We start from the raw sequence: 27021 nt of genomic DNA on the forward strand, positions 1-27021 counted from the left end.
AGTGCTGCTGAGGGAATAAAGTCCCATTTAAACCCACAATTGTACGTGTTAGGTAAAAAATTTTTTAAAAAAAAAAGCATCATTGGGCCACTTTGGTTCAAACATTTATTTTTCAAAATAAGTGTAAATGTTACAGTTCATTCATCTAGGAAACATATTTACAAGTTTTGCAGCAACAAAATAAATAAGTTTGTATAGGATATAGCAGATAGAAATGGTAGATAGTCTACAATGTACAGCAGCTTTGGCTACCAACAGTTCATTTTTCAAAAAAGAAAAACGCAAACTATAGTTTAGTAATAAATAAAGCTATGTGAAAAAATAAATAAGGTACTCTTCGGTCCTACTAATTTAAACTACTTTTTTTTTTTTTTCCTTTTCCTTGTTTACGGATAGAAGAAAAGAATTGCGTAAGCTTTTACAGTCGCCTCTTCATTTTTAAAGCACATGATCATGAATCAAACGGACACAAATCTACTCTACGACTTACTAAAACACTTCAATACGAATTGGCCTCAAAACCACTTTTGGCATCGGACAGTTCTTCGTATCGAGAAATTGGCAACGCACTGAGAACTGCGATCCGAAACCCCTTTTCCTGTGAAACCCCCCCGTCGGTTGTGCAACGCTTCTCAGATCCTTCACTGTGCTCATCAGACTTCAGCTGCAACCTCGGGTCACTTGAGTGGTTTAACATCTCTGGGCTTAATATGCCTTCGAATCCCCGTCGAGGGACTTCAGCCCTACAAGAATCCTGCAGGCAGCTCGCTCTAAAAATAAAAGGTTCTTCAAACAAAAGTGCTACGTCTCTTTTAAAATGCTGTGTGAAGTGTTGATGAGAACCATCGGCTACGTTTCAACGTCGGGTGACTATATTACCGCTTTCCGATTCCTCCATGAGCAAACACAGGTATTTAATGTCAACAAGCGATGCATTAAGGCGAAAGAATTAAGGCTTAGAAATGACTCGAAATGTCTCAACATTCGGTGGCAACCGTAACGCACACCTGCACCCACACAGAAGTTATGGGGGGTGGGGTGGGGTGGGGGGAGGCACGCTATCACATTCCTCCGGAGGTCCAGATGGGAAAGAGGAAGTCCATTGGCTTCTGTACAGCGAGAGAGAGCGAGTTCCCAGGTCGGAGAAACCAGGCTGTCACGTCAGGAAGCCACAATCTGGCGTCCGTAATAAAAAACTTTTTTTTTTTTTTTTAAAGTGAGAGGTGGCCCAGAACAACACTACAACTAGAACAGATACCTTAGCAGTATACAAGAACTACGACGGAAAGCACACATTCTAAAGCCGGGGGTCCATGAAGCCGGTTGACTTGGTTTGGCTGCTGAACCCAATTTGGTCTCAACTGAAATATCGGTTCCTTTGGCCTCGCTGCTGGGGGAGGGTGAAGGGGAGAGAGAGATCCTCTTCTTCCCCTTTTAAACACGGCCTGAACCCCCCCCCGTCCTGAAGCTTCCACGCTCGTCTTACTGCCTCCAGAGTTCCAGTTTCAAGGGAGGAAATAATCTCCCGATGTCCACAGTCACGTTGTGGTCCTCTCTGGCCTCTCGGTTTCAAAGCAGAGCCCGGAGTGGCTTGTGTCCTTTTCAAATGTCCCCCCCCCCCCCCCCATTCCGTCCACATACGCCAAAAAAGTAATGCGGACACGTATTGAAAGAAACAAGACGTCACAAGCTTGGTCTCTCTCTCTAAGGACGTCCTCAGCTTCACACAGACAGAAGGGAGGGAACAAGGCAGCGGCGTCCAAGGTGTGTGTGTCGGTGTGTGTGTGTGTGTGTTTCTGTTGCACTGATCGCCATGGATACAGCAGTAAGAGAGAGCAGGCGGTGCCGGATCGGCAGAGTTCGAGCGGCGTTGTGTTGTGTGTGTGTGTGTGTGTGTTCTTGTCTTTAGCGCGGCGTCCAGTTGTTGCTCAGCTTGGCTCTGGGGATGGTCGTCCTGTCCGCGCACGTGGAGCTCATTTCCGGAGAGAAGTGGACGACGCCGCAGTCGTTCTTCGCGTTGTGAAACTTGTTCTCCTTGGAGGGCTCCATGTAGACCACGGAGTTCTTGTTGACGTGCTTCTTCAGGATCACCGTCTGAGCGGCAGAAAGAGCATCTCGTCGTCGGGCCGATCTCGTAAGTTTCCCTAAAAACGTGCAGATTGACGCCTCACCTTCTTTGGCGCGCTGTAGCAGGACATCTGCACCCACTTCTTTTTCTTGTTGACGAGCAACGCCACCGCGAGGAAGATGATGATGGCCAGGAGGAGACCCGCCAGGATCCAGGCGGCCGACTGGTAGACGACTGCCATCTCCGTCTGTCTGGGGCGATTCTCCCCCGAGCCTCGCTCGTCTGTGGGACACGGACAAGCATCGGTCCTACGGGGAGCTTCACGCTGACTAGGGTGCGGTTTACACGGAGAGGACGCCGACCAGCCGGTACCTGTCTCTGGCGTGATGGGCGGTGCGGTGGCCGCGGTGATCCACGTCGCGCTCTCCGCTCCGGTCGCCGCGGTCGTCCTCGGGGCGCCGCTGGACGCCGGCACCGGCGTTGTAATCTCTGTCCAGAACACGTGGAGGAGGAGGGGGGGGGGGGGGGGGTTAATATCACCGGTGTGATGCATCAACATTTCCAACCCGGGGTCTCCCTCCCTCTCCCTCCCTCCCCTCCCATTGTGTGGCTTTATAAAGGCATTACGTTAAGAGAGCTGTTTATCCGAAAGGGCAAATAACAAAAACAAAGGGCAGAAAACGGCGACATATCAGGGGGAACAATGCTGAGGTTTTTCCTCTATAGGAAAAGCTGACTTGGAGCTTTGCCTTCCTGTGCCGCCGCAGAGCGAGCGGTGCGGCCCGATTCAGCCGGCGACAGGAAACACGTGTGAATGTGCGGATGCTCCAGGAATGTTTTCGCTCCGAGCGGACCGTGCGCGTGTGTGTGTGCGTGCGTGTCACATGGAATGTTGTTGCTTTGGATGGGTGTTTGCCCCCGTAGCGCCGGCGTCTAACGAGCGAACGCATACGCATCGGGCCTGGAAGCTGGCATCCCCCTCGTTGTGGACCGTAACTTTCCCAACAACAGGCCGTGCCTTGTTCCAGCGGCACCGCTTGTTAGAAAAGGGACGGACTCATTTGACAGGTTTCGTTCTCCGTTTTTTTTGGTGGACGCGTTACATTAACCGCGTATCAAAGTGGACAAACCGAGCCTTTTGGGATCGCGAAAGCGGCGACCTACTCACCCAGACACTGTGGGCAGCACTGGCCCTTGCGTAAGACGGGCACCCTGCAGTTGGCCGGCGGGCAGCGCTGGGAGAAGCACTGAATGGTGCCGTTGTTGCAGGTGCAGCTGGTGCAGGCGTTGGCCCTCCAGGAGTCCCCCGACAGCAGCACGTCGCCGCCGCCGGTGATGCAGTACTCCTGCTGGCTGTTGTTCACGGGCAGCCCGGAGCTCAGCGCCTCCTCTGTGGTCGCACGCGGGTATAAAACAGGGTTGATAAGGTTGAGGGAATAGCCCCTTTTGTTTTCCGTGACACACACACACACAACTGCCTGCAGTGGAACATCACAATCCACCGAAGGCCCTTCCGGCAGAAGCCAGCGCCGAGGCCTTGTCTCTCCCTCTCATCGGACCCCCGCGGGGCCGGAGGGAGGGGGGGGGGGGGGGGGGCGCGTCTATGGTCCTTTTCATGACCAAAGACTTTCAGATAGCATGTGCAAACTGCGCTGCCCTACTGTATACATACATCACAGGGCCTGTCAGCCAGACGTGTATTATTCCCACATTCCTGGCGATCAGGCCCGTGCGCATATCAAAGGCCGGCCCCCGACAATCTGCTTTTGTGACGGGAGATGCAGGCGGATAAGGCATTCTCGAGGAGCAGCTCTCAGCGGCAGTCACGCGTTGCTGATTTGTGGGCCTCATGCTCGGGAATACTTGGGATATGTTGACTTGAAGTGTGTGTGTGTGTGTGTGTGTGTGTGTGAAGGGGCTCGAGTGTTTGTGTACAGTTGCAGATCAAATATGTGTGCGTTTTTTTTTTTTTTTTGTGTTTATTCCCACAACCAGAGGAATGTCAAGAGCTTCAGAGATATCGGTTACATTTTCGAGCTGTACGGGAGTCGGGATGAACCTCCACAGTGAAAGTAGTCCACGTGTGCGTTGGGCTGCCTGGAGGAGGACTGTGTAATTCCAACCGGTCTTGGCTGGTTTCTTTATGAGAATGTGCGCTTGACATTAAAACTGCTCGACGGAGTTCAACGTGCAGGACCTTCCAAAACCACACGCCTGCCAGCACATCTAAAACAGATTTATACTTCCCACCCGCTGAGGATGAAACAGGCGCTTGCGGCGCCCGCTGGGCTTTTATGAGAAGCTCTCCTGCAGCCTTTTTTTTCCCCCCCCATCTGTTACCTGGGCACACTTGGCAGCAGGTGTCCTTGTTCCGGATCGGCGTCTGGCACAGGGCGGGGGGACACTCTTCGGCGTCGCACAGGACACGTCCCTTCCTGCAGGTGCACCCCGTGCACTCGTCCAGGTACCAGGTCTCCCCCTCCACATAAAACTCCCCCCCGGGTGCTCTGCAAACCACCATGTCCATCCCCTCCAGCTGACCGCTGCCCGACTCATCTTTGAACGGAGACATTAAAGACACGGGAGAAGACTGTCCGTTAAAAAGAAGCCTGGAGCCGCGTGGGGTCGGCGGGCGAGTTGCGTTATGACGCAGGTTTAGTTGAAAACATCTTTCGGCCCCCGCGGGGAAGGGGACATCTGTAAAGAGTTAGCCTGCTGTCCCCTGACGGTGCGTAGCTCCCGGAAAGTTGTAGGCATTCTTTCACTTTTAAATATTTGAACAGCCAACTGAGTCACTCCTCCATAAATATCCCGCATGAGTCGAAGGGTGGTGGATGATAAAAAGCAGTGTGGGGGCGTGGATCCGTGTGCCTTTCGTTTTTAGAGAAACAGACCACGTGTTGTGTTGAGTTTAAGTAGCCGAGAAGTTTTAAGGCCTAAAAGCTGCTAATGATCCAAAGCCTGCGGCTAAGTGAGCCGATGGAGGACTGTGCACGTCCTACTGCCACATATGCATGTGTGCTTACGTGCAGATGTATTAACTCAACATACATTTCTAACAAGTAATTGAGTGTAAGATTGAATCCGAAATCAATGAACAGCCCCAGACCGCCACCAAGTAACATTGGAATTGGACAAAACACCAAATTTAATTAAACTTTCCTTTTCCAAATTAAGGATTAAACAGGTTGGTTCTCAAGTTCTCTCTTCTTTCATTCCAAAAATTCCCATTAAGTCGAAGTTGAAAATGGTCTTGCCCCACTCAAAAACAGGTATAACAACCAGAAATAGTCTTAAAAAAACTATGAAAAGCTATTTAAAACTGGCGTTTCCCTTTTGACAAAGCCACACTTGCAGTTACGGGGACTTACCCTCACAGGTGGGACAACACTGGTCGGGCCTCACATCTGGATGAGAACAGCTGGGCGCGGGGCAGGATATGAGCACGCACATCTCCCGCCCGGAGTGGCAGTAGCAGTCGCGACAACCGTCGTGCCAGCCGTCGCCTTCCTCGTAGCGGCGCCCGTTGGCGGTGAGGCAGTGGCTGGGGGTCGGGGCCGAGGCGGTGGTGCTCGGGACGCGACCGCTTTCTGAAGACAGAAAAGTTTGAGGCATTACTGTGTCTGAGGGACGCGTGGAGCTGATGCATCGCGGCAGAGACCGGTGACAACAGCGTGTGTTCAGCTCAAAGTGCGTCCTGGGGTCAGGAACAAACACAGCGAGCTGAACCGGGTTTGACTTTTCTATTTAAATCTTTAAAAAAAAAAACCACACACAAAAATAACCATCTTCCAGAGAAAGTTTCCTATCCCTAAATATTTTAACAGTCCACATGTTGTGTACAAGGGTTTGAAAATGAGGTTAACAGCGGTACACAGGTGTTCGTCTGTGTGGCGTCCCTCTATTTGTGGAGACGATCAACTCGCCATCGCAAAACCCAAAGTATATTTGAAGATTAAATATTTATAATACAACTGAACTGGCAAAATAAACACCTCTTAAATGTGGTGCGGCATAAATGTGGCGCCTGCAAACTTGCTTTTAGACCTAGTGTGGCGAGGAATCTATTCACAGGCCGCTGGATGGAAGCACAAAGACACAAACAAGCATCCAAACACGCACAAAAGTCTGCACGTCAGTGCGATTGGGGTGAGAAATATAAATAGTGGGTCACCTTTGCACGTGCAGACGGAGCAGCCCTTCCTGTTCTGCCTGTAGCCGTCGCTGCAGTGCTTGTCGCAGGTGAAGGGAGGACACCTGATGCAGCGACACATCTCACACCCATGCTTGTTCCTCCTGAGTCATAAAGAAAAGAAACCAAAAAATGACTCAAAAATCACATGACAGGGTGTAAAAGAAAAAAAAAAGACACTTGCAGTGCAGCTCGAGTGGTTTGGAAAAGCGCTTGGAGATGAATTGCGAGCTGGGCAGCGACGTGATGTTGTGATCGAGGGTCGGCCCAGATGCTCAAGCTGGGTGCAAATAAACATCTGGACCCGTTTTCCCCTCTCTGTATTCGTCGCGTTTGAAGAAGGCCTAATAAAAAGGCCAACACGTGGCATCCCCGTGCTTTCCACATCATACCGACCCGACGACTCCGGGAGGAACAACCTAAAGCCTCCTCAGATGCTTTCAATTCCCTCTGCTGCCGTCCTTATTGCTCCTGGAGCCTTCGGTGGACATACGAGAGCAGCGGCCAGACGGGGGCTCATGTGGGCGTGTTGATGGGGGGGGGGGGGGGTTACAGAAAAAGGACAGAAAGAGAGGGGGAGACGGGAGATTCTGGTGTTCAGGTTTAAGCGGTTGCCTTGGAAATTGAGTGAGAATCAAACCGAGCAGAAATGAAACCTGAGTGCAGTTGTCAAAGCGGAGCCTCACATTATGAAGTGCAAAGGCTTCAGGGGGGAGTTTGGCCGGCTAGATACGAATATAAGCCTTATAATACATGTGATGAGCTGCAGGTTGATACATTGTGGAAAAACCTCTGATCCTCTCATCCTGGGCTCCTCTTCTCAGCCCAGCTACCCTTCCTCCCTCGCGTCTCTCCCTGGAGGTAAGTGATGACACCCATTACCGCGAAGCGCCGGCGCCGCCGGGCCATTCATCTGAATCTACCAGGGCAGCATGGACAGAAGGACCCACACGGACGGGGAGGGCCTCGTCCCGTGGAGAGGACAGAGCGTCTCGTGGCTCCACAAACAGCAGGACCCGCGTGTGCCGAAAACAGCATAGCAGCCGCCGAAAAACAACATTGTGAGGGCTCGGCCGGTGCCTCACTGTACAAATACAGAGGCAGAGAGTGCAGCGACCGCCGAGCACTCTTTGTTTAAAGATGGTGTGTGGAATGCCAAGCAGAGCCTGGGGCCCCGGGGGGGGGGGCGGAGGCCCTTGGGGGAGGCGCTTGGGGAGCCTCCGGGGGGGCCCCTGGGACGCTGCCACTGCTGGCACGGCACAATTTCCAGTGTGCAGCAACTGTGATGAGCAGAAGAATGCCGCTGGTGATTAGTTTTTCTTTTCTGTCATGACGGATGGAGGCCTGCACCGAGGTTTATTGTCGGATGCGTACGTTACTGCACACACACAGGATGTCGTCAATACAGCCAATGCACACACAGAAGCCCTTTGTGTGCCTGGTGTTTCTGCAAGCGGAGGTCTCATGCGAGAAGATGGATCTGCATTGATGCATTGAGAAGATGGCCAGCTCTTGGAGGATTTCAGACTTCTGAGGCTCGACCTTGGCTGCTTGCTTATGAAGCATCAAGCCACGACTTCCTGCTCCTCTTCCCCCCCCTCCCCCCCACAGGGTCGTCCTCATCCGCGCTCCTTTCCTCAGACGTATTCGGGCCGTCTGAAGCGCTGGCTCCGCACAGCGAGGCCGAGATGCCGTAACAATCCCGACGGGATAGGTTTCATGAAGTAAATCGTAAAATTTGGAGACAGGTATGAGGATTTATGAAATGAGAGCGGTGCACGGAGACAGAGCGTCCGGGTAGAGAGCAGTTCCAGATGTTTGATTAGGTAAAATGGGATTAGGGGGAGATGAGTTTGCATGGGGGCTCAGAGGCTGGCGAGGGCATCCCATTAAATGACTCACACACACACACACACACACGCACGCACATTTAAAGACCTGGAATTTGCCACCAAGGTCGGCCCTTTGATCTTGGATGCCAAACTACTGCTGCAATAGCGTGTTCCACTTCCTTTAGACCAGGACCAAACAGACTCTGGACTACGATAGTAACTTTTTTAGACTTTTTTTTGACATATATTTCTTATTTTAACTTTTTCTTGACCGTACAAATGTAAATACTATTTATCCAATGACATATTCTGACCTAATATATGATACTATGTAATAACGTTGTTTTTTTAAAAGATTGGCAGTGTGTCAAAAGTAGTTGATACACTGCCGATTTTGCAGGTTTTCCCCACTTACAAAGCATGTAGGAGTCTCATTTTTGTATCATAGGCACTTTAACTGTGAGTGACGGAATCTAAAACGAATCCAGAAAATCACATATGTATGATTTAAAAAAAAAAATCTTTAAAAAAAACATGCTCTTTCCACGTCTGCAGATGCCTTTCAAAAACCCTCCGAGATAAATGAGAGTCCCACGGGGTCACAGGGCGTACTTACACAAATCCATAGGGGCAGGTCTTAGTGCAGGTCAAGGGGCGGCACTTTGGCACGGGAATGCTGCACTCACACACCTCACAGCCAAAATCGTCCGTCTTGTGTCCCATCGGGCATTGGAGCGAACAGTATTTTCCCAGGTCAGGGCAGGAGTCATCTGAAAGAGTTGAACGAGAGGTCACCTGACCAGGGGACGGCATGAGGGTCTACGGGGCTCCTCACGGGTGACCGAGAGCCCCGTTAAGAGCAGCCAATGTGTGACGTTCATGCTTACTGCCGAGGCACTGGCAGAGCAGACATCCGTTCGTGTCCTGTTGGAAGCCGTAGGGACAGTCGTTCGCGGACAGCGAGCAGTTTTCCAGCGGAGGGCACAGCAGGGGGCTGACCGTCTCGTAAGAAGGTTCTAGGGTACAAAGGAGATGATGGAGGGTTAAGAACTCGTGCGTGAGAGCGACAGTACATAAAGATTGGGGATTTATTTTTAGGACTATGGCTTTTCTTTTACACACGTGTGCTGGGATCCCTTCACATGCTCTTCCTCATCGATGCCTTTTGGTGCCAACTGTAATAGCTACCTATTTACGCTGCTCGTATTATGGACTAAACAGCGATTACAGATAAATGTGGAGCAATTACACCAGGGTGGGTCGCACAGTAAGGGGGGGTTATACCTCTCCGTCTTATTGCTTGGAACTGTCTCCCATTAATAGGTCGAATGCCTTTTAAAAAGCACTCTTTATCAAATAAAGACAAAAGAGTGTCCGCTGGTGGGAAGTAAGACGGACGCCTCTTGAATCAGGGCCAGCTTTTATTGTGAAGCCACACTGCGGGAGGCCGGATCGACGAAGCGCCGCGGCCGTTCCCGTCAGAGGTCTACTGCCACGTAGCTGTTACTAATTACGCTCACCCACAAAAAAGAAAGAAAAAAAAAAAAAAAGATCCACTTCAATTACGCAGCCCGGCGCGTTGAGAGCGCGGCCGCGGCTCACCAACACAGGTGGGTCTCATTTTGGCGGGCAAGGGCAATAAAGGAACACAAAGAACCCTGCGGCTCGAAGAATGTTCGGTGGCCTCCTCTTTAATGAGCCCGCGCCGACAAAGCCCCCCAGGAGCTTATGCATCACATCGTCAGATCGCCGTACCTTCGCAGAAGGGACAGCACTCTCCGGGGATCTTCACAGGGTACTGGCAGCTCTGTTTGCAGGCCATGGCCGTGCAGTGTGGTTCTCCGTCCACACACTGGCAGAAGGTGCAGTCGTCCTCTTTCCACTGCTCCTCGTGGGCCCGCAGCTTGTTGTCCACCCAGCAGCTGGCCTTGGTGCTGTCCATCGACAGCAACTCCACATCTGAGAGGACGGAAGGACACATTGTGGCTCGGCCAGGGAGTGTATCGGCATTATGTTGATATACCGGGAAATGGGACTGGATACATTGTCATCATGATCATTAAATCCACATTACTGATGATAATTGTCATTGGGTAAACATTTGATAACACCAATGGTTGTGATGCTTGATTTTTCTCCACATCGGCCTTCCCCAATCGCTGGGCGAGGAGGTGAATCGTTGATGTGATTGTCAGCAAAAGTCACATCTACAGTTTGTTTTGGCTGTGAAATTGCATTCAAACCCGAGCTCACAGTCCAATTAACGTTACACTACATCTTCTACTGTGATCGGATTAACAGGAGGCCGAGTGAGAGGCGAGCCGAAGGCAGCCGGATACTCCACGAGGGAGCTAACGAGACGGCTTCTCCCCAAGAGCTGTTGAATTCACATGTTTTATCTACATCTACAAGTGAGGAGAGGCCCTTGGCTTTGCAACTAAATGTATAGGGATTTAAGTTGACATGAGGCATGTTTTCGGGTATTACCATCCTAAGGGAGATGTGATCATTGTAAAAACAGCGAGGCGGAGGACGTTTGTAACTGCCGGTCCCCGACGTGTCCGCTCACCTTTTGGCTGAAAGCTTGAACAAACCCCACGCGAGTTTCAGCCGTGACCCTGCAGGTCGAGTACGTGTGATAGAGTTTGGCCCAAAGCAAAAGAAAGAACTTTGAATTGAGTGTTTCGATCTGTAAGAAAATCTGTGAGGCCGCTCTGCTCGGCTCGAGGCGCTGTACGTCGCTCGAGGCCCAACTCTGGAAGCCCTTTTTTCATTTACTATAAACCGTTTAAATTATATAGTGCACAGAGGGGGAGGGGGTCCTATTTGCCCTATCTGATCCCAGCCGAGTTTTGGCTCCTTCCACCTGGCAGTGATTAACCTGCACAGGATCCATTTTTCTTTATAGCCGCTGTACTCTGACCCTTTTTTATGGAACTTTAAAGGGTCGCTCCAGGATTTTAGCTGGGCTCTTAATCGTGAACTGTACACAAGCGAGCAGAGGCTATAACCGTCTCCATCCACTGGCCTCCGGCAGACCGTAATGTGGTTGCCATGTGCGCTGCAAACCCCCTTTTTAACAGGTGCGCCTATCAGAGCACCCCCCACACATTAGGCAAGGACCAGATATTAAACAGCCAAGCTGAACACTCTCAAAGAGTTCTTATGTTCTACAGTCTTTCCCCGGTTGGTCCGTTCGTGTGTGTGTGTGTGTGTGTCTTGTTTGCCAGCCATGTTAACAACTGTGAAAACCGCTTATATGAGGGAGCCAATAAAGTGGGGCTCACTGGTCGTAGGTGTTAGGCGTGGTGAATTTTGAGATCACCTCTACAGCACAGACTCTTCACCCTGCCAGCCGGCCACACAGGCCTTCTCGCCTCTGCCTCATTGTTTTTGCAAAGTTAAGAATCGAGTCGCCACCTTTTAACAAAATGAAATGGAAGGCGTGTACCTAGGCAGACGGCGCAACACTCTCCCTCAGGAATGTAGAAGTTTTCACACTCCAGCTCAGCGCACTCCGCCTTGGAGCAGAAGGAGATTCCTCCCCGGCACTGGCACAGCCAGCAGGGGTCCATGCGATACACCTGCCCCTCGGAGTACTCCTTCTCGTTGTGGACGCACTTAGGAGAGACTGAGGAGGGGAACAAGCAAGAGAGGAATCAGACAGCTGCTGACAGAACCGTGTGATGAAGGGAATCGTGCCGTGCAGTCCCGTGTCCATTTGTGCAAAGACTTAACACAAGAATTTGCCTCCTCATGACTGGATGTCAGAAAAATGCAGTTTTTAAAATCACAAACGTCAAGCTCGATCAGTGAGGGAACCTCACAACTGTATACAATCAATTACAAATGCAATACACACACCCATTCATGCTCTGCCATTGATGCAAATGTTTATCCGAACCAAATGGTGCTGACGCAGACACTGATGGCTTAAGCCGGTGGAGGGGAATGGCATTTGTCAGACAATGGAGCAAGCCAAGTCCATGAGAAGGAATTTCACAGGGATACATCTAGGTCTTGAAAAGGAGTCAAACTCCTGCAGTGGCGGGTAAAAGAAAACAGTAGTGGGTCTGAGGCTTTGGCAGAATCTGGGCTCAGCGTGCTGGTGGCAGGTGGAGTGAATCAATGCGCTGGCCGGGCTTTCGCAAAAGCATCAAAGCACTTAAAAACGTCTTTTCTCTGCGTTACGAAACTAAAACAAGGTTCGTTACAGCGCTGTTGGAAAACCAGGGTCCAACCAAAAACAGAGTTCATTGTGCACTCGGCCCTTGAAGGCTGAATCCATGCACACATGACTGTATGCAGAATATATATATTATACTATTTTCAAACCAAGCAAATTGCACTGTTAATTATGCAAAAACAACCAGCAGGAGGGTTACAGCCCGACATCTCCGCGGTTAATAGTAGAGAACGCGGTCGAATGCACCGCCAATGGTCGGGGTGACTCAACATCCTAAAGACAAACCATGCAGCATCTTTTCATCAAACCCCACTCCAACCAACGCGGAGTGAGGCAATGTGGTCACGTAAGGGAAGTCTCTGGGATTCAGAGGAGTAGCTACAGTTGTAAGCGCGAGTAAATGTGTTGCACAGATGCAGCCAGATGTGGGGCCAGCAGTTTCTATTAATGAGAGGCAGAGGTTACGCCGCCATCTGTACGCCGCGCCTTTGAGACTCATGGCGTCTGTAGCGATGACCCGTATGCGTCCCGACAGACAGTCTGATTCAGAGCAGGTGGGACCATTAGGTTTAAAGTTAAGCCGGGGGAATTCGGTTGATAATACATTCGCTTTTCCTTCTGTCTCGTCCTCTTTCTTCCTCAGTGTTCCTGCAGTCCAGCATTGCGTGCAGAAAAACCAAGCAAAGAAAATGCAATAAGCACCCGAAGCTGCACAGAATCAAAAGGCCCCGCGGTGATTTTTACCTCTCGCTGCCGCTAGAGGAAGTCACATGAGGGGACGCTCACATGTGACTTCCGCGGTGTTTGTTAACGGTAATCCCTAAAACAACTTGCGTCCGAGGGTCTAAATTCCAGACATGCTTTGTGATGTGCAGTCTTCTCTAATTTTGAATAATTGAATAAGTAGAATGAGCCATAAAGCATTGACCCTAAACTTGTCTAAATCATTCACAACGAAGCAAAGCCACATTGGGAAACATGGCTATTCCCAAAGCAGAATAGTCATTTATTCATATCAGTATCGGCCGTGAACCGATTGCCAATTTAGAACAACAAGTTTAACTTATGTCAGCAAAACAACTACGCAATCAATGTCTGAGGACACTGTTGTTGCGTGTTTAGAACAAACTCAAGCTGAGCCCCCCTGAGATGCTTTGGCTGGTGATCTCAGCCGTATTGCTCAACACCAGCGTGCATCTCAAAAAAAGAGAGCATGTGCAGTCTACCGAACCTACAGCATCCAGGGATCACTAAAAAAGGGGGAAAGGGGGACAGAACATTTGCCAGCCAAGTGTTGATGAACAGCAGGCAACAGCTAAACAGAACCAAACGGGATCTCCTGTATCATGGGATGAAGATCATGTGCGGGCGCTGCTGCCAGGTTGGGCTCACCAATCGGATACATCCCTCCTCCTGCAAGCGGTGGAAAGAGTCCGTCGTCGGCCAAGTGGGGAGTGGAAACAAGTGAATCAGTCCAGGCCCCGAGCGGACGGGGGGGGGGGGGGGGGGGGGGTTGTTGTGTTAATGGGTGTTCAAAGGACACGTATGCCCATTTGAAAGCACCCCCGTTCGATTCGAGTACATCTGGGGAGCGCTTTGGGGGGGCGTCGGCGTCCTGCGCCATGTCCCGGTCTGTGGAGCTTTGTGACACGCCGCGCAGTCATGCAGGCCTAACGGACAGTAGGGGCAGCAACAAAAGGCTTCAAGCCCCGGGCCCAAAGGGCAGCAGACACTTGTTATCAAAACACTGATCCCATGGCCCCCACGGCCGCCATTCAGCCCACGCTGGCCTGCCGGACTCGATTACCCTCCCCACTGGCAGACGGGAGCACATAAAAAGCATTCCCACCAATGAACTGTTGAACCCTTTCCCCTTGGACGTGTGACCAGACAGGAACCCTTTGACACTGCACTTCTGTTGAGCAAATTTGTAGCCTAAGCACTTTTCTGGTCACTGGGCTCGTTAAGTCCATTAATTCCGGGACACGGCACTCATTTATGCATGCGGAGGGGCCAGAATGGGAATTCGTTCTGTTGGTAAAACAGTGCATATTTGTTGGGAGCGCAAAGTAAACAGACCAATACCACGGGTCCCCCTCCCTGCCTTGCTGACTCTCCTTGCTGCCACGTCGGAGGCCGCTGAGGTGTCTCCGTTTGTGTTCCACGTCTGCCGTACCTCGCCTCTCCCCGCATTTATTGTCACAAAAAAATGCCAAACTACTGCTTTGCTTTACAAGACCCATTATATGTAATATCCCGTCAGGCAATAGAAATATTGTGGATACACCCTTGCAAATATGTCTTTGAAGCACGGTCTTAACCGTGGCCCAGGCCTGATAAACGGCGCACAACGGCAATTATCCAATCAGCAACTCTCCTTTTCATCTGTTGCCGTTCGGTCAGCGGGGAGGAAAACCTTACTCTTGAGGAAAATAATTGCTTCCTCAAAGGCGATGATTCTCACACCGACTGTGCCAGTGCTACCCCCCCCTCTCTTTTCCCCCCCCAGTGGGGGACCAATCAGAGGCAGATTACGTGCGCGGTTCAGTGCGATCACCTTTCTGGCACTCGAAGACGTCACAGCAGTCTCCCGGCCGCCCGCTGGCCTGGCTGAGCGGTACAACGCGCCGACCGCCCGGGCACTTGGGCTTGTGGCAGGCACGCAGGTCGCAAGTGCACTGTGGCAGTACGGAGGGGCAGCAAGCGGCAGGCGGGGTGTAACTCTTGGTCAGGACCGAACCCTCGGGGCAGGAGGGCGCTGGCAGAGCGGGACACGTCACGCCGGCACACCTCAGCTCCTCTGAAACACATGGAAACGGATGCACGTTAACGGCGGGCGGGTGTGTTGCAAGAGGCACCGACACCAACGCCAACTGCTGTGCGCTCCGACAGTCCCCACCCTGTTTTCCGAAGAGGAGGGAGGGTTTTTTTTCTATGACCGCACACGTGTGTGTGTGTCTGTGTGGCGTGAGGGCTTCTTGTCGCGTCAGTTGAGCCACTTCAGAACAGCGCTACTCGTGTTACTGTTCAAAGGCTGAGTTCACTTCAGCGACAGCAGCACCCTGTCAGAGAAGTGAGAGTGCCGCTCTAGACACGAAAGGGTCCCGTGCACATCCTGTCTACGGGCCCCTGATCCCACCCAGCCGGGCTCCCAATCCAAACAGCCTCTCGCGCTCTAAAACCAGCCATTAATACCAGCCGACCTTCAACAGAGATCCTCTTCTTGCCAGTTTAGAATCACCCCTTCACTTAGCATACCAGGATGTGTTTGTCTTTTCATTTGCCAGAGCCAACCTAATGGTTCTGATACCGCTTGTTAAAAGGGGAAAGAGGTGCTAGGGTACTGGATATTTGGGCACGGGGGGCTCAGGGGTGTATTTTGGAGCCGGTTCAGGAAAAGAAAAGTGGAGCTCCCCTCTATACGGCCATTGTGCGAGAACAGTAGCTACCTTACAAAGATTGGATTACCCAAACCAAAGGGGTGTGTTTATTTTGGTTCTCAGTGTAATTGGCAGAAAAGAGGGGTGAGCATATTCTCGTCCTGTCCCTAGAATTGTCGATAGATATCCTGCTGAAAACACACTAAACACACACTTTGACAGCTGAGAGTGAGAGAGCGGAAAGGCGGCATAAACTAGTGCGGGAATTATGGGTGAGAAAGAGTGAAATTTGGTCCAAATTTTTGCTGACATTTAAAGCAGAAGAAGAATCAACAAAAGTCGGCCTCATTGGAAAGATATGTCTTAGTTATGAGGTATTCTTGACAGTGCAACGCGAGTCTCTCAGTGGATGGGCCTCATCCCTAAAAATTAAAAAGACCTGTAAATGGATCTCTCTGGGTTTCACCACAACATGTGGGGAATTGAACCGACGAGCAGTTTGGGGTCCAGACCGCTGATCCCCTGATAATGATTCTGCTCAGCCGGTCCTCAACTCCGGAGCCAAGACCTTTCATTCATCCTGTATTTAGTCAACCATTCCAGCTCTTTTTAAGACATGATGCTCTGCTGAGATTTTGGGTGACCGTTGATGCCTACCTGACCCAGAATAAACACGGATGAGAGGAGCTGTATGACTGACCGCTGTGTTTTGGTGGGTGGGGGTAACATTTCTGTCAGATGAAATTGAGGATAGGGGGAAACGTTGAATTTTTCTGGCTTCAGATAAATAGAGCCGGAGTGTGAGGTATCTGTACTGTACTGTTTACTCAAGCAACCTGGGAACAGTGAGCGCCGCCACAAAGCTCTCATTGATAGACTTTGAGGCTGAATAGCCTCATAGAAAATGAAGGGAAAACCCCTGAATTAAGGGAGGCTACAACACGTTTAACTGGTTTAGGCCTAATTACCAAGCTGGAGTTAAATAAACTTCATCTGGAAGCTCTGATTGGCGAATGTTTCACATTAAAACAAAGTCTTCCAGTGCTCCGTTGAAGACTGGTTTTGCATATGAAAACCTCGCACTGCTTTAAGCCAAGGAAAATGCCCCGAGACGATCTTTTACAACGTTCTGCTCTGACAGACACTTTCTGTGTATTGTATGTTTCCCACAGAAGGCTGATTACTCCTTCAGTTGTGATAATGACGGGGGTTAGAGTGCGCTGGGAAAAGCAGCTGGCAGACACACCATTGTCATTTAAATGAATAGAATTGTATCCATCCGTGGAAATAGTCCAGGCCTTGCAGGTCCAATTAATATAATTTTCTAGCTGGCATATTCGAAAAGGCACAATAGGCGGCAGCGAGGACGGGAAAAGTCAGCAGCAAATGGATTTTTATTCTGTGCTGTTTGTGTTCTATCTCCGAGCATAAATGGTTGTAATTAGAGAGAGTCAGCGACCACAGAACCATTCTTGTGTCACAATGGTGGACGTACTCCAGCTTGCACAAACACACAAGGCCTGATGTGGTGTGTTTGAGAAGTTCTCCCTGCAGATTGAAAAGCACATATTGCCTAATAACTGTAGTATAGCAGAGAATGGAAAACCTTTGACCTCAAAGGAACAGTCACACACACACACACACACACACACACACACACACACACACACACACACACACACACACACACACACACACACACACACACACACACACACACACACACACACACACACACACACACACACACACACACACACACACACACACACACAGGTCTCCATGAGGTGGGATGCGGAAATCTCTTAATTACCACAGAACGGCCCCTTTTGTTACCAATGCATGTTTCTGGCACCTCCGTTGATTGAATAAAGAAAAACACCTCCTATCTAAAGGGGGTTTTCTTCTCTTCGAGCCCACGTACAAGGGGGGCAGTCTTTGCTTAAACCAGAGCGGCTCGGCCCTGCAGAAGAGGCTGTGTTGACAGGCCCAGTTTACTCATGGAAAATGCGCACAATGTGAGTTCTGTTCACTGACTGACTTTGGAAGCAAGTCAGCGGAGAACAAAGCTGTCTCAGTCCGGCCACCCTCCGTGGGTTTTCTGGTGTGTCCTCAAGTTTTGTAAAAAGTTTCTCCGCGAACGGGACGCATCAGGGCCGTCCGTCACGCAAAGCTGCAGCCCGGGACCACGGTGTGCATCAGGTATGGGAGGGGGTCCGGGGGCCCGAAAGGCACCAACTGGGTCACCGGAACCGAAAATCATTTTTGCGGGGACTTTGCACCATGTTCAGACGCTGGAGGCTGGAGGCGCGCTGCGGCCGGCAGGCCTGCATCTGCTGCCTGCACGCCGCGCTCTCTGGCTAAATATTTGCAGACGAAAACCGTGATCTCACTGTCCTGAGTAACAGCGCTGGCAGCTGTGAAGGAGCATGTTTGGGTGAGGTAATAAGTACATGTCTACATGTAGGTGCACATTTGCTCATAGAGTCTTCGTGTGTGTGTGTGTGTGTGTGTGTGTGCAAAAGTGCGCATTCCATTGAAAACACACCCTTTGCTTGCCGCCAGGTGTCCGATAAGAGGGGGGGCAGTGGTGAACGCGAGGCATGGTTAATGGTTACATCAGGGAGGAAATCCTAAGTCGGGGAGGGGGGGGGCGGGGGGCTTCCCATGCAACCTCATAGAGGGCCCGTGGTCCAGCCACCACGGGGGAGCCATGCTCCAATAAATGTCACACATACAGTCACTCAGGCCACACTATAGCTCCATTCATATCTCAGCAAATACGTAGCAAACGCATAGAACACCTGGTGTGTGAAATTGCGTCAGAGGCAGTGTTGCCGTGGGCGGATTGGGCTGTGTGGATTTGTTCCCATTCGGGGGGGGGGGAAAGAACGGCGGATGATGGATGAAATCGTCCTGGGAGCTAAAGGAGTTGACTTAGGCTGCAGTTGGAATGGATCTGGGGTTTTAGGTCAGGATTTAGTGAATGGAGTGAGGGTTAAGGTTAGGCGCAGAGGAATGGTCTGCGAGGTTGTGTGTGTGTGTGTGTGTGTGTCTGTGTGTCTTGGCTTATACCACCGGTCTGATTATGGCTGGTTTGGTTGAACCACAAACCGCGAGCAGCGAGCGGGCAGACAGCAATCCCAACATGCCATTAAGGGGAAGTTCTTTGTCTCGTTGGCTGCACAGGACTTTTGTCCCCTCTCTGAAATCACTACCCACACACACACACACACACACACACGCACACACACACACACGCACACGCACACACGCACACACACAGATGACACACTGGGAAACGAGCAGCTGGCAGGGTACAACAAGGGGGCCACTGCTTCCGCGGACGGCACACTAACACACAGCGCTGAGACGTCTCGCGCCCCTGCCAGCCCGGCGGCGGCGGTCTGGCTCGGCCAGTAATAGCTCCGCCACAAAGAGGCGGCAGCCAAGCAGAACTAACAGTCCGTTCACCGGGGCGGAGAGAGGGGCAGGACGGGGGAAACGGGCGGGGGGGGGGGCAAAAAGGTGGAAGGATTTGTGGGTGCCATGCAATCATAGTGAGCACCGCTTCGCTGTCCGGTTGTGAACGCAGTTTGCTCTGTTCCATCACCGCCATCGTTCTGAAGTCGCTTGGATTTTCAACGGTGACTGAAACGCGTCCAAAATGCCACAGCTTTTTTTTCCGTTGGCAAATGGAATTCCTCTAAAATAGCAGTTAGGACCGTTATCATAAATGAAATATGTAAAAAAAACAAAAAAACTACCAGACACCACCCTACTAAGCCCCTGGAGCCTGTGCTCGACACAAATACCTCAACAAAACGGTCTGCTTCACTTGTGATTTCCTATCTTCCTGCGTCTGCCTCCCACCCCCCCTTCCTCTCATACTTATCACATCCTCTTTCCCTGACATGTGGCCATTACGTCGTGTTGCTTCCGATTGAACGTCTGCAGCCAAATTGCATCTTGAATACCAGCGGAGAGAACAGGATCCCGCTGGGACAACACCAGCGCACACACGGGGAGATTGGACACCTACGGTGCGGCGGAGCGGAGCGAGACGTTGAGCTTCAGCAGATCACAGTGTGTCACAGGGGAGGGGTGAACCAACGAGACCGCCGAGTGAGTCACAGAGAACCTGAATGCTCAAACCATTTGCATGCGTGAGCTTAGAGAGGAGATGTTCCCGACGGGCGTTGAGGGGAACAGAGCGCCGTGTGTTGTGCAGGCGAGCGGAGCCTCCGCGTCCCGGTGAGCCTTAAACGACCGCCTGCGCCTTGAGGGAAAAGATCCTGACCACAGTCAATCCTGACCGAGTCCCGGCCCCGTCGGCGAGGACGCTCCCGCTGGTGACGGACACGGGGGGGGGAGGGGAGGTCTCTGCCGGGAACATTGTAGACAAACTAAGATAATTATCTCACACAGACGGCGCAAACGCACACGTGGGTCGTGTGTGACGGCGCGCATCGGTCCCCGTGCGCGTGCATAGGCGCAGACATAACAGACACACACATATCCTGGTCTTTTACTTAATGAGGGGCCATCAAAAGGGCGGGGGGGTGTTGCAGTGAGAACTCATAAGCTGTTACGAAACGGGGAACTAGCGGTATTTCTTTCGCGATGACAACAGACTGTAATTACGTTGCGTTCGACGAAGACGCCGGCGTACATCGATGGAGAACATCCCCCCCCCCCCCCTCACCCCACCCCGCTGGGGTATTTGCAGACTAAATAATCTCAAATATGTTTCCAGGGCAGGTCACCAGACGGCGTTTTGTCTCGTCCTCGGTCTGAAATGCCGGCAGGTTTTGAAGGGAGAATCCAGCGGGAAGATAAAGAAAACACTCACTCGCAGGCTTTGGACTTAATCAGTCACTCAGTTCACTACAGCGGGGGACATTTTTTTCAGTCTCCTGCTTGTTCATTAGGACGAGGTTGACCCAACATTACGCAGAGGTTCAGCGAGTTCCCTCCGTGGAAGTCCTGTCACTCAGGAGGCAGCCGCCACTTTGCGCCTGTGTCTCTCCACCAGACGCCTCGCAGCCCAAAGGAGGAAACTAAACGCTCTGTGCCAACATTTTTCCCTCGGTAGTGTCCATCGCGCGGGGTGCTAATAAGAGGGGGAGAACACACATTGTTGTATCCTCACACATCATTCAAGGGATGTTCTTTTCTTCTCAGGCATCCATCCGACACTCTCTGGAGCTTTCAGAGACTTTTCCTTCCTTTTTCTACTCGGTCAGTCAGATTCACACCTTCCATCTTTCCGTCTCACTTACTTTCCCTCAACCTCCTCTGCCTTTACTTTTCCCACTGCGCGACCCATGGGTTAATATTTAAAAGGTAACCACATTGAAAGTTTCCATTGGTTGCCGGCTATATGCTTCATGTCAAACATACTGTATATATTCTGTGTTCCACGCAAAGTGTGCAAAGCTGTAGCTTTCTTCATATAAATGTTTGTACTTGAAATGGATATGACTGATAAAAATCCCATTGAAGAGTCACTTTGCAGTTGCAGAGCACTTCATACTCTGGTAGAAAGCCGCACATTTCGACCCTGAAGGAAAGCTACCGGCCGTGCGCGTGGTCCGCCGGGCTCCTGTGGCGGGTCATGTGACGGTTACCTGCGGCGTCCTGGCACTGGCTGCGGTTGATGTAGGCGAAGTGGCGGTGGCAGCTCTGGGACTCGCACACACAGCCGTCCCGGGTCAGGTTACACCCAGAGAACGTGCAGGCCGGGTTGGATGGACCCACATACTTCTCTCGGTGTCTCTCCCGGTGCTCGTGCCTCCGACCCTCTGAAACACCGCCGTGGACACAAACACACACACACACACACGCAAACGCCAGTCATCAATGAGTCACAATGGCACCGCTCAAGGGAGAGTGAGGGACCTCTACATAAAGCCCGTGTCATCGCTATGACATGCAAGTAGCATTAGTCACAGCCACATCTGTTATGGATTAGCTCTTCTCAATGGACAGCATTATCCCCTCTGACTCCGTGCGCATGTGTGTGTGTGTTTGAACATACGTGTGTGAGTGAGAGAGAGAGAGAGAAGTGCGGCTCACCTGACTTGCCGGCCTTCATGCAGCTCTCCTGGTCCGCGTAGGGGAAAGAGGCCAGGCAGGAGTGACGGGCATCGCACACGCACTGGCCCGCGGCTCTGTCGCAGCCCGTCATCAGGGGACAGCGCTCGTCCTCCAGGCCGGCCTCTGGATGCGAGGGGAGCGCTGCGAGGGCGGAGAACAGAGGACATTAGGGTATACAGGGGGGGGATAATGAACCTCTCACGTGGACTGTTCCCCCCTCCGCCCCCCCGTTTGAACCGGGAATAAAGAAGCAGACAAAGCGCAACGCAAGCTAACGTGTGCCAAGAGCCGATTAGCGGTTAGCCAGCATCCAGCTCCGGTTGCAACACATTGCCCTGGCACCACCACCACCACCACCGTTGAGGTGAGTAGTGTATTTTCTGGGCTGCCATCCATCCTCCCCTCCCTCATCGTGCCCCGCTACTTTAGCCATTGATTCCATTCGTTAGCTTTTGTTCCAAAGCAAGGGGCCCTCCCAGGGTTTCCGCCTCCGTAGGCCGCTGGAAGGCCTCTTCTGTACCGTCGCCACTTGCGCAACTCATTGTTCCTTCAGCTAGCGAGATGGCACCTTTTGGGCTTTGCCCAACTTGGACCAAACTTCACCCCTGAGAAGGAATGTTAGATTAATGTGTCTTGAAATACTTTCCCATGCGCGCATGAATAAACGTATATTTGTACTTCCAAATTACACTCCTTCACAGTTGTCCAATCTCGCCAGCAGAGTGGCAGCAGAGTAAACAGGATGAGACAAACTGTAACCTAGAGTAACCCCCCCCCCCGCCAGGCATTTAGCTCCCAGGCCTCAGTCAACAGGGTGGAAGCTCGATCGGAGCTTATCATAATAGTCTGGCTTTCTTTTCTACACACAGCCACCAGAGGAAACGGTCCGGTGAATAGGTCTAACTATACAATACAAACACTCCCGCCTCATGGTGTGTTTATCGGAATGTTGTAGTAATCCTACCTGAAAATAAGGCCTCTTAAAATAAAAATCGGTCTCGGAGCAAGAATAATACGAGGACTCAAAGTGATGTCTTTTCAATTCAATTCAATATAAAAAAGGTATTATATATTATATTAAATAAAATAGATGTTTAATATAGGTAGGTAATTCAATATATCTGTAGAAGAAAGAAAACTCTTTCCCCCGCGTTGAGGTTGGTAGTGTGCGACGCTCACAAGCACTAAAATGAAGGTGAGACTACCTTTAGCTGGTCCGTGCTGTTAACAGCTCTACCAGACGGCCATCGGGACGGGAAAAACACAAGCGGCCTACTTTGACCAAAACTGCGATTTCCTTTCACCTTAAAATGATCCTCACCTCCACAAGGTTTCCATCCCGGGGCTTTCCTGCGCCTGGGAGGGAATTCTCATTTGAGGTGGTGGCGGCAGGATTGCCTGTCTGTAGAGTGCTAAATCTGGCGTGCAGAAAATGACGTAGAAGTCAAAACAATGAATGAATGGCTGAACACTGAAGGCATTGTCCCATTAACTCGCTTCTTGCTTGACCCCTTGTCGGCCCAGCTTGTTGGGATCCGGTCTACCTCAGCCCAGAACCGCCTTTGGCCTGACCCTGGTGTGGTCTGGCACTTCTATCCATTATCTGGCTGGGCACGGCTGAAACCAAGGTCCGTGGCTTCATCCCAGAGGGATTCCTCTCTCAGCCACTGAGACTACTTGTCTTGGCAACCAGGATGAGAAAGCTGACCTCTAGAGGCCCTCTGGCTGATAGTGAGCTAAAAAGGAAGTCTTTGAAACATTAGATAATAACAAAGGAAGGGAGAAATAGAAGGTATGTGAGTGGGCATTGCGTCCATGTAAGATAGACGTTCTGTTACGTGGTATGTTAAGTGCTTCTGGAGCTGGTGGAAACCAGCGAGGACAATGACAGCATCAAAACGAAATATCTAGCTACAAAGACTGAACCATGTCCCCTCGCAGGCTGATCGCTGAAGCAAACATGAGAAGGTGACGGGCCCCCGGTGACTTTTCCCCCTAGAGCAGGTGGTTGTGTACTCACAAGACGCCTGACACACTCAACACACAACGTGAAGCCGCAACATTTGGTTCCGTTATGAGAACAACTGATTTCAATATCGCAGTTAGTATTTATGGAAAACTAGAACCGGTTTAAGATTGATTTTGGTCCCTAAATAACTGGCAGCCCGGATTTAAACACTTTAAACACAGTGCACACTTTATCTCCAGCTCATTTCCACTTCATTTTTAGATACCCGTGTATATTTATATTACACTTCCAAGTCTGAAGAACACATTTTTCATGATGACTGGGGCTGGTGCATTGTCAGGGTATATTCCGGATATGGAATATGTCACTTATAAACAGGTTGCTGCGTCGAACAACAAAACACTAACAAATTGCGACCACCCAGAATATCAAAACTATGGAGGAGAAAAGCAGGGGATCAGAAAGCGGAAACATTTACCCCTTACTCCTGATTGCGAGCCTAATCACTTTAAGACCCTTGGAGCTTGAAGAGGGAAATCTGGGATCAGCCTCCAGCAGCCTGCCTACTGTGGCCCCTTGAAACACAGCGGGAGGTGTTGATTTACCCCCACCTGTGGACCCGCTAGCATATTGAGATTGTGTGTTTGCGCGTGTGTGTCTGATTTAGGGGTCAGCGGCGTGCTCTGAGACCCCTGAAGCCAGAGGACCAGAAGAGGCACCGCTCAATCAGGAGGAGCCATTAAGTCTGCCACTCGCTCCCAAAGTCGCTCCTTTTGCCGAGGTAGCGGTCCTCCAGGCGCCAGCCCGACCTGCGGGCCCAATCAGCAGCAGCGGCGGCGCCGTCTCCTGGGACGGCCTGGGGCTTCAGACCCTTCCCGGAGCCCTGAGCCCGGACCACCCCCACAGAGGGATGGTGAGAGGGCAGGGTCAGGCCATCCAGACACATACAGGGTCCGCAGTCCAATTCGATCATTCAGAAACCCGGCTGGACAAAGTGCAGGTGGAGGAGCCGCTGGGTGGGTTGGTTGTTTGTTCCTCAGGAGAGGTGCTACTTATGTTATGAACCTGACACCCTACAAATGACTAGGATGTTCAGAAGGTGTGCCAGATGTGCCATATCGTGAGTTTGTCTTGGCCCGAACCGATCTGTATAACACTGAGGATTAACCAGATTGTAAATCTGCAGGAGACCTTTGCAATGGTGCAGGTGGTAATTATTACATGCAGCTTATTATTAAACAGTGCCCATGTTTAAATCATCCCAGGCTCTTGAGTGCCTCTTTGGGTCGTAAAGCAAAAAGAGAAACGAGGCTACTAAAGCTGAACCTGATGCCAAATCACTGCTTCCAGACACTTTTCTCAAGGCTGTGAGGAGAAGAAGGAGCAGTTGAACATGACTCCTCTCCTGGCTGCCAAGAGCACCCCCGGGTCCTGGGGAGCTGCTCCAAAAGGGGGCAACAGAAAACGGCGCACACCGACACAGTCACTGCAGTCAGGGCTTAAGTGACACTTCAATAGTGATGCCCGGGGGGCGGTTGCTCACCGAATTCATTCATTTATTCCATTTAGCAGCACACTTAAGTATTTCAACACTGCTCCCAGTTACACGATTTCATTCAGAAAAAAAAAGGCACCACCCACCTTTACACACTCCAGTTTCAGGGATCGCGGCCGCTCCGGTTCCGTTAACGGACGCGCAGGTCAGCCCCAGGGCGCAGTAGCCGTGCGCCCAGTCCTGTCCGCCGCACGGCTCCCACTCCAGCCGGGCACACTGGTCACAGCATCCGCAGGGATCCCTGGCCAGCGTCCGGCCGCCCTCGCAGCCGTGCGGCGCTTTGGCAACGCAAGCGCGGAGACTACACGGCGTGCACTCGTGAGCCGAGAGCGCACGCACCAGAAAAAGGGCATTCAATAAGACAACGGAGCACTTGCTGAACATGTTTGTTGTTTTTTGAGGAAAAAGGGGGAAAAGAAAAGCTTTCCGTTGAGTTTCCCCCCGACGAAGTAGTCCGCTTGTGTCAGACGAGGAGCCACATGGACTCGCCGCGATGCGCACACCAACAGTTGAAAGACTTCCTCGAAGTTTCCGTGGCGCGCTGATTTTAACGCACCGCAGCTCGCTCCAGACGCCAAAATGCCACCAGACGTTGTGTGTGCGGATGTCTAAAGGTTCAGGTAGGGCAGGTAGACGCACGTCCGAGCGTCTCATCTGAGTAACCAATCCAAAGACCGAGGCTGGTGACGTCCACTGAGGCTGGATGCGGCTGACAGCGACGCACGAGAGCGCAATGTGACTTCTGAATTGTTTCACAGGCATATGGAAATTAGCGACGCACCCCCCTTCCCATTGACTGACACATTCCCCGACCAATCACAAGGAGCCAAAGGGGGGCGGATTGGAACTGATGTGTCCCCGCTCGGCAGCTGTCTCCGTGTTGCGCAATGACGCAACTCGGAGTTGCTTATTGCTTAGTTACGTGTTCTGTAAGTTACTGCAGTTCAGCTTCCTTTGCTGGTTTGAAAACAGATATGAAATACTTGAAACATAATAAAGCAGAATGTTGGCATAAGAAAAGCATATTTTACTCAATCTGCAGTACTCTCTTTATGACACTACACCATTATGAGTGTGTACATACGAGATTGGACTATGATTAATGATGATGAATTAGAATACAACATACAGTCTGAACACTCCTTCCCTCATTTACAGCAAGGCTCTGTTGGACAATGCAGCCATTAACTGTCAAAGCCCATCAAACATTTATTTCCCCAGACTTACCTTTTGTGTGGATGAGTCCGTGCTCACTTGTGTTTGCAGGTGTCAAATTGTGTACGTGGGTGGCCGTTTCTTCGAAAGTCAAAAGGTCATTTCTTGTTTGTTGAAGCGGTGTTTGTGTGCTTATGTGTGTGTGTGGACGGTGGGCACAGCTGGGGGCTGATTGTGTCAGTGCCACACACACCGAAGACTAAGAGAAGCCCCCCCACCCCTCTCAACCTCCCACCCACCCTCCCTAAAAAAACAAGGTTTGTCCCCCTTTTCTGCTGCACAAGTGAGCAAGAGCAAAGCCGACAGTTCTTCCCCCACAATGACAGATCATATTCTCTTCAGAACCAGTCATGTGCGACGGCAACACTTTGCACAAAGTCGGCTCCCGGCTCTCCGCATCTTAGAAGAATTACCGGTAAGTAAGTTACACAATAGTATGCATCAAAAGTTAATGACGGTCCAATATCAGAGATTTTACAAACTCCTGAAAACACCAATCAGATGTTGTCTGGGATTATTTCCCCC

At 51.1% G+C, this 27021-nt stretch overlaps 1 protein-coding gene across 2 annotated transcripts; it reads right to left on the reverse strand.

Annotated features, from left to right (window-relative positions):
• Nucleotides 1–91: 91 nt before the first annotated feature.
• On the reverse strand, nucleotides 92–26533 carry LOC120832524 (cysteine-rich motor neuron 1 protein). 2 transcript variants are annotated; one of them, XM_040198868.2, is made up of 15 exons: nucleotides 25368–26533; nucleotides 21737–21898; nucleotides 21289–21462; nucleotides 14836–15078; nucleotides 11544–11723; nucleotides 9848–10051; nucleotides 8980–9108; nucleotides 8709–8862; nucleotides 6243–6364; nucleotides 5440–5658; nucleotides 4409–4624; nucleotides 3237–3458; nucleotides 2441–2557; nucleotides 2172–2350; nucleotides 92–2094 (listed from the first exon to the last, which is right to left on the reverse strand). In XM_040198868.2, exons 1-15 carry the CDS (start codon nucleotides 26041–26043, stop codon nucleotides 1906–1908), a joined length of 3186 nt encoding a protein of 1061 aa, XP_040054802.2. In that variant the 5' UTR covers nucleotides 26044–26533; the 3' UTR covers nucleotides 92–1905. The 2 variants fall into 2 exon arrangements, with proteins under 2 accessions (XP_040054802.2, XP_040054803.2); XM_040198869.2 differs by lacking the exon at nucleotides 14836–15078 and having other exon boundaries at nucleotides 25368–26056.
• Nucleotides 26534–27021: the final 488 nt, after the last annotated feature.

This window comes from Gasterosteus aculeatus, chromosome 15 (genome assembly GCF_964276395.1).
Source record: "Gasterosteus aculeatus chromosome 15, fGasAcu3.hap1.1, whole genome shotgun sequence".
Classification (NCBI taxonomy): Eukaryota; Metazoa; Chordata; class Actinopteri; order Perciformes; family Gasterosteidae; genus Gasterosteus; species Gasterosteus aculeatus.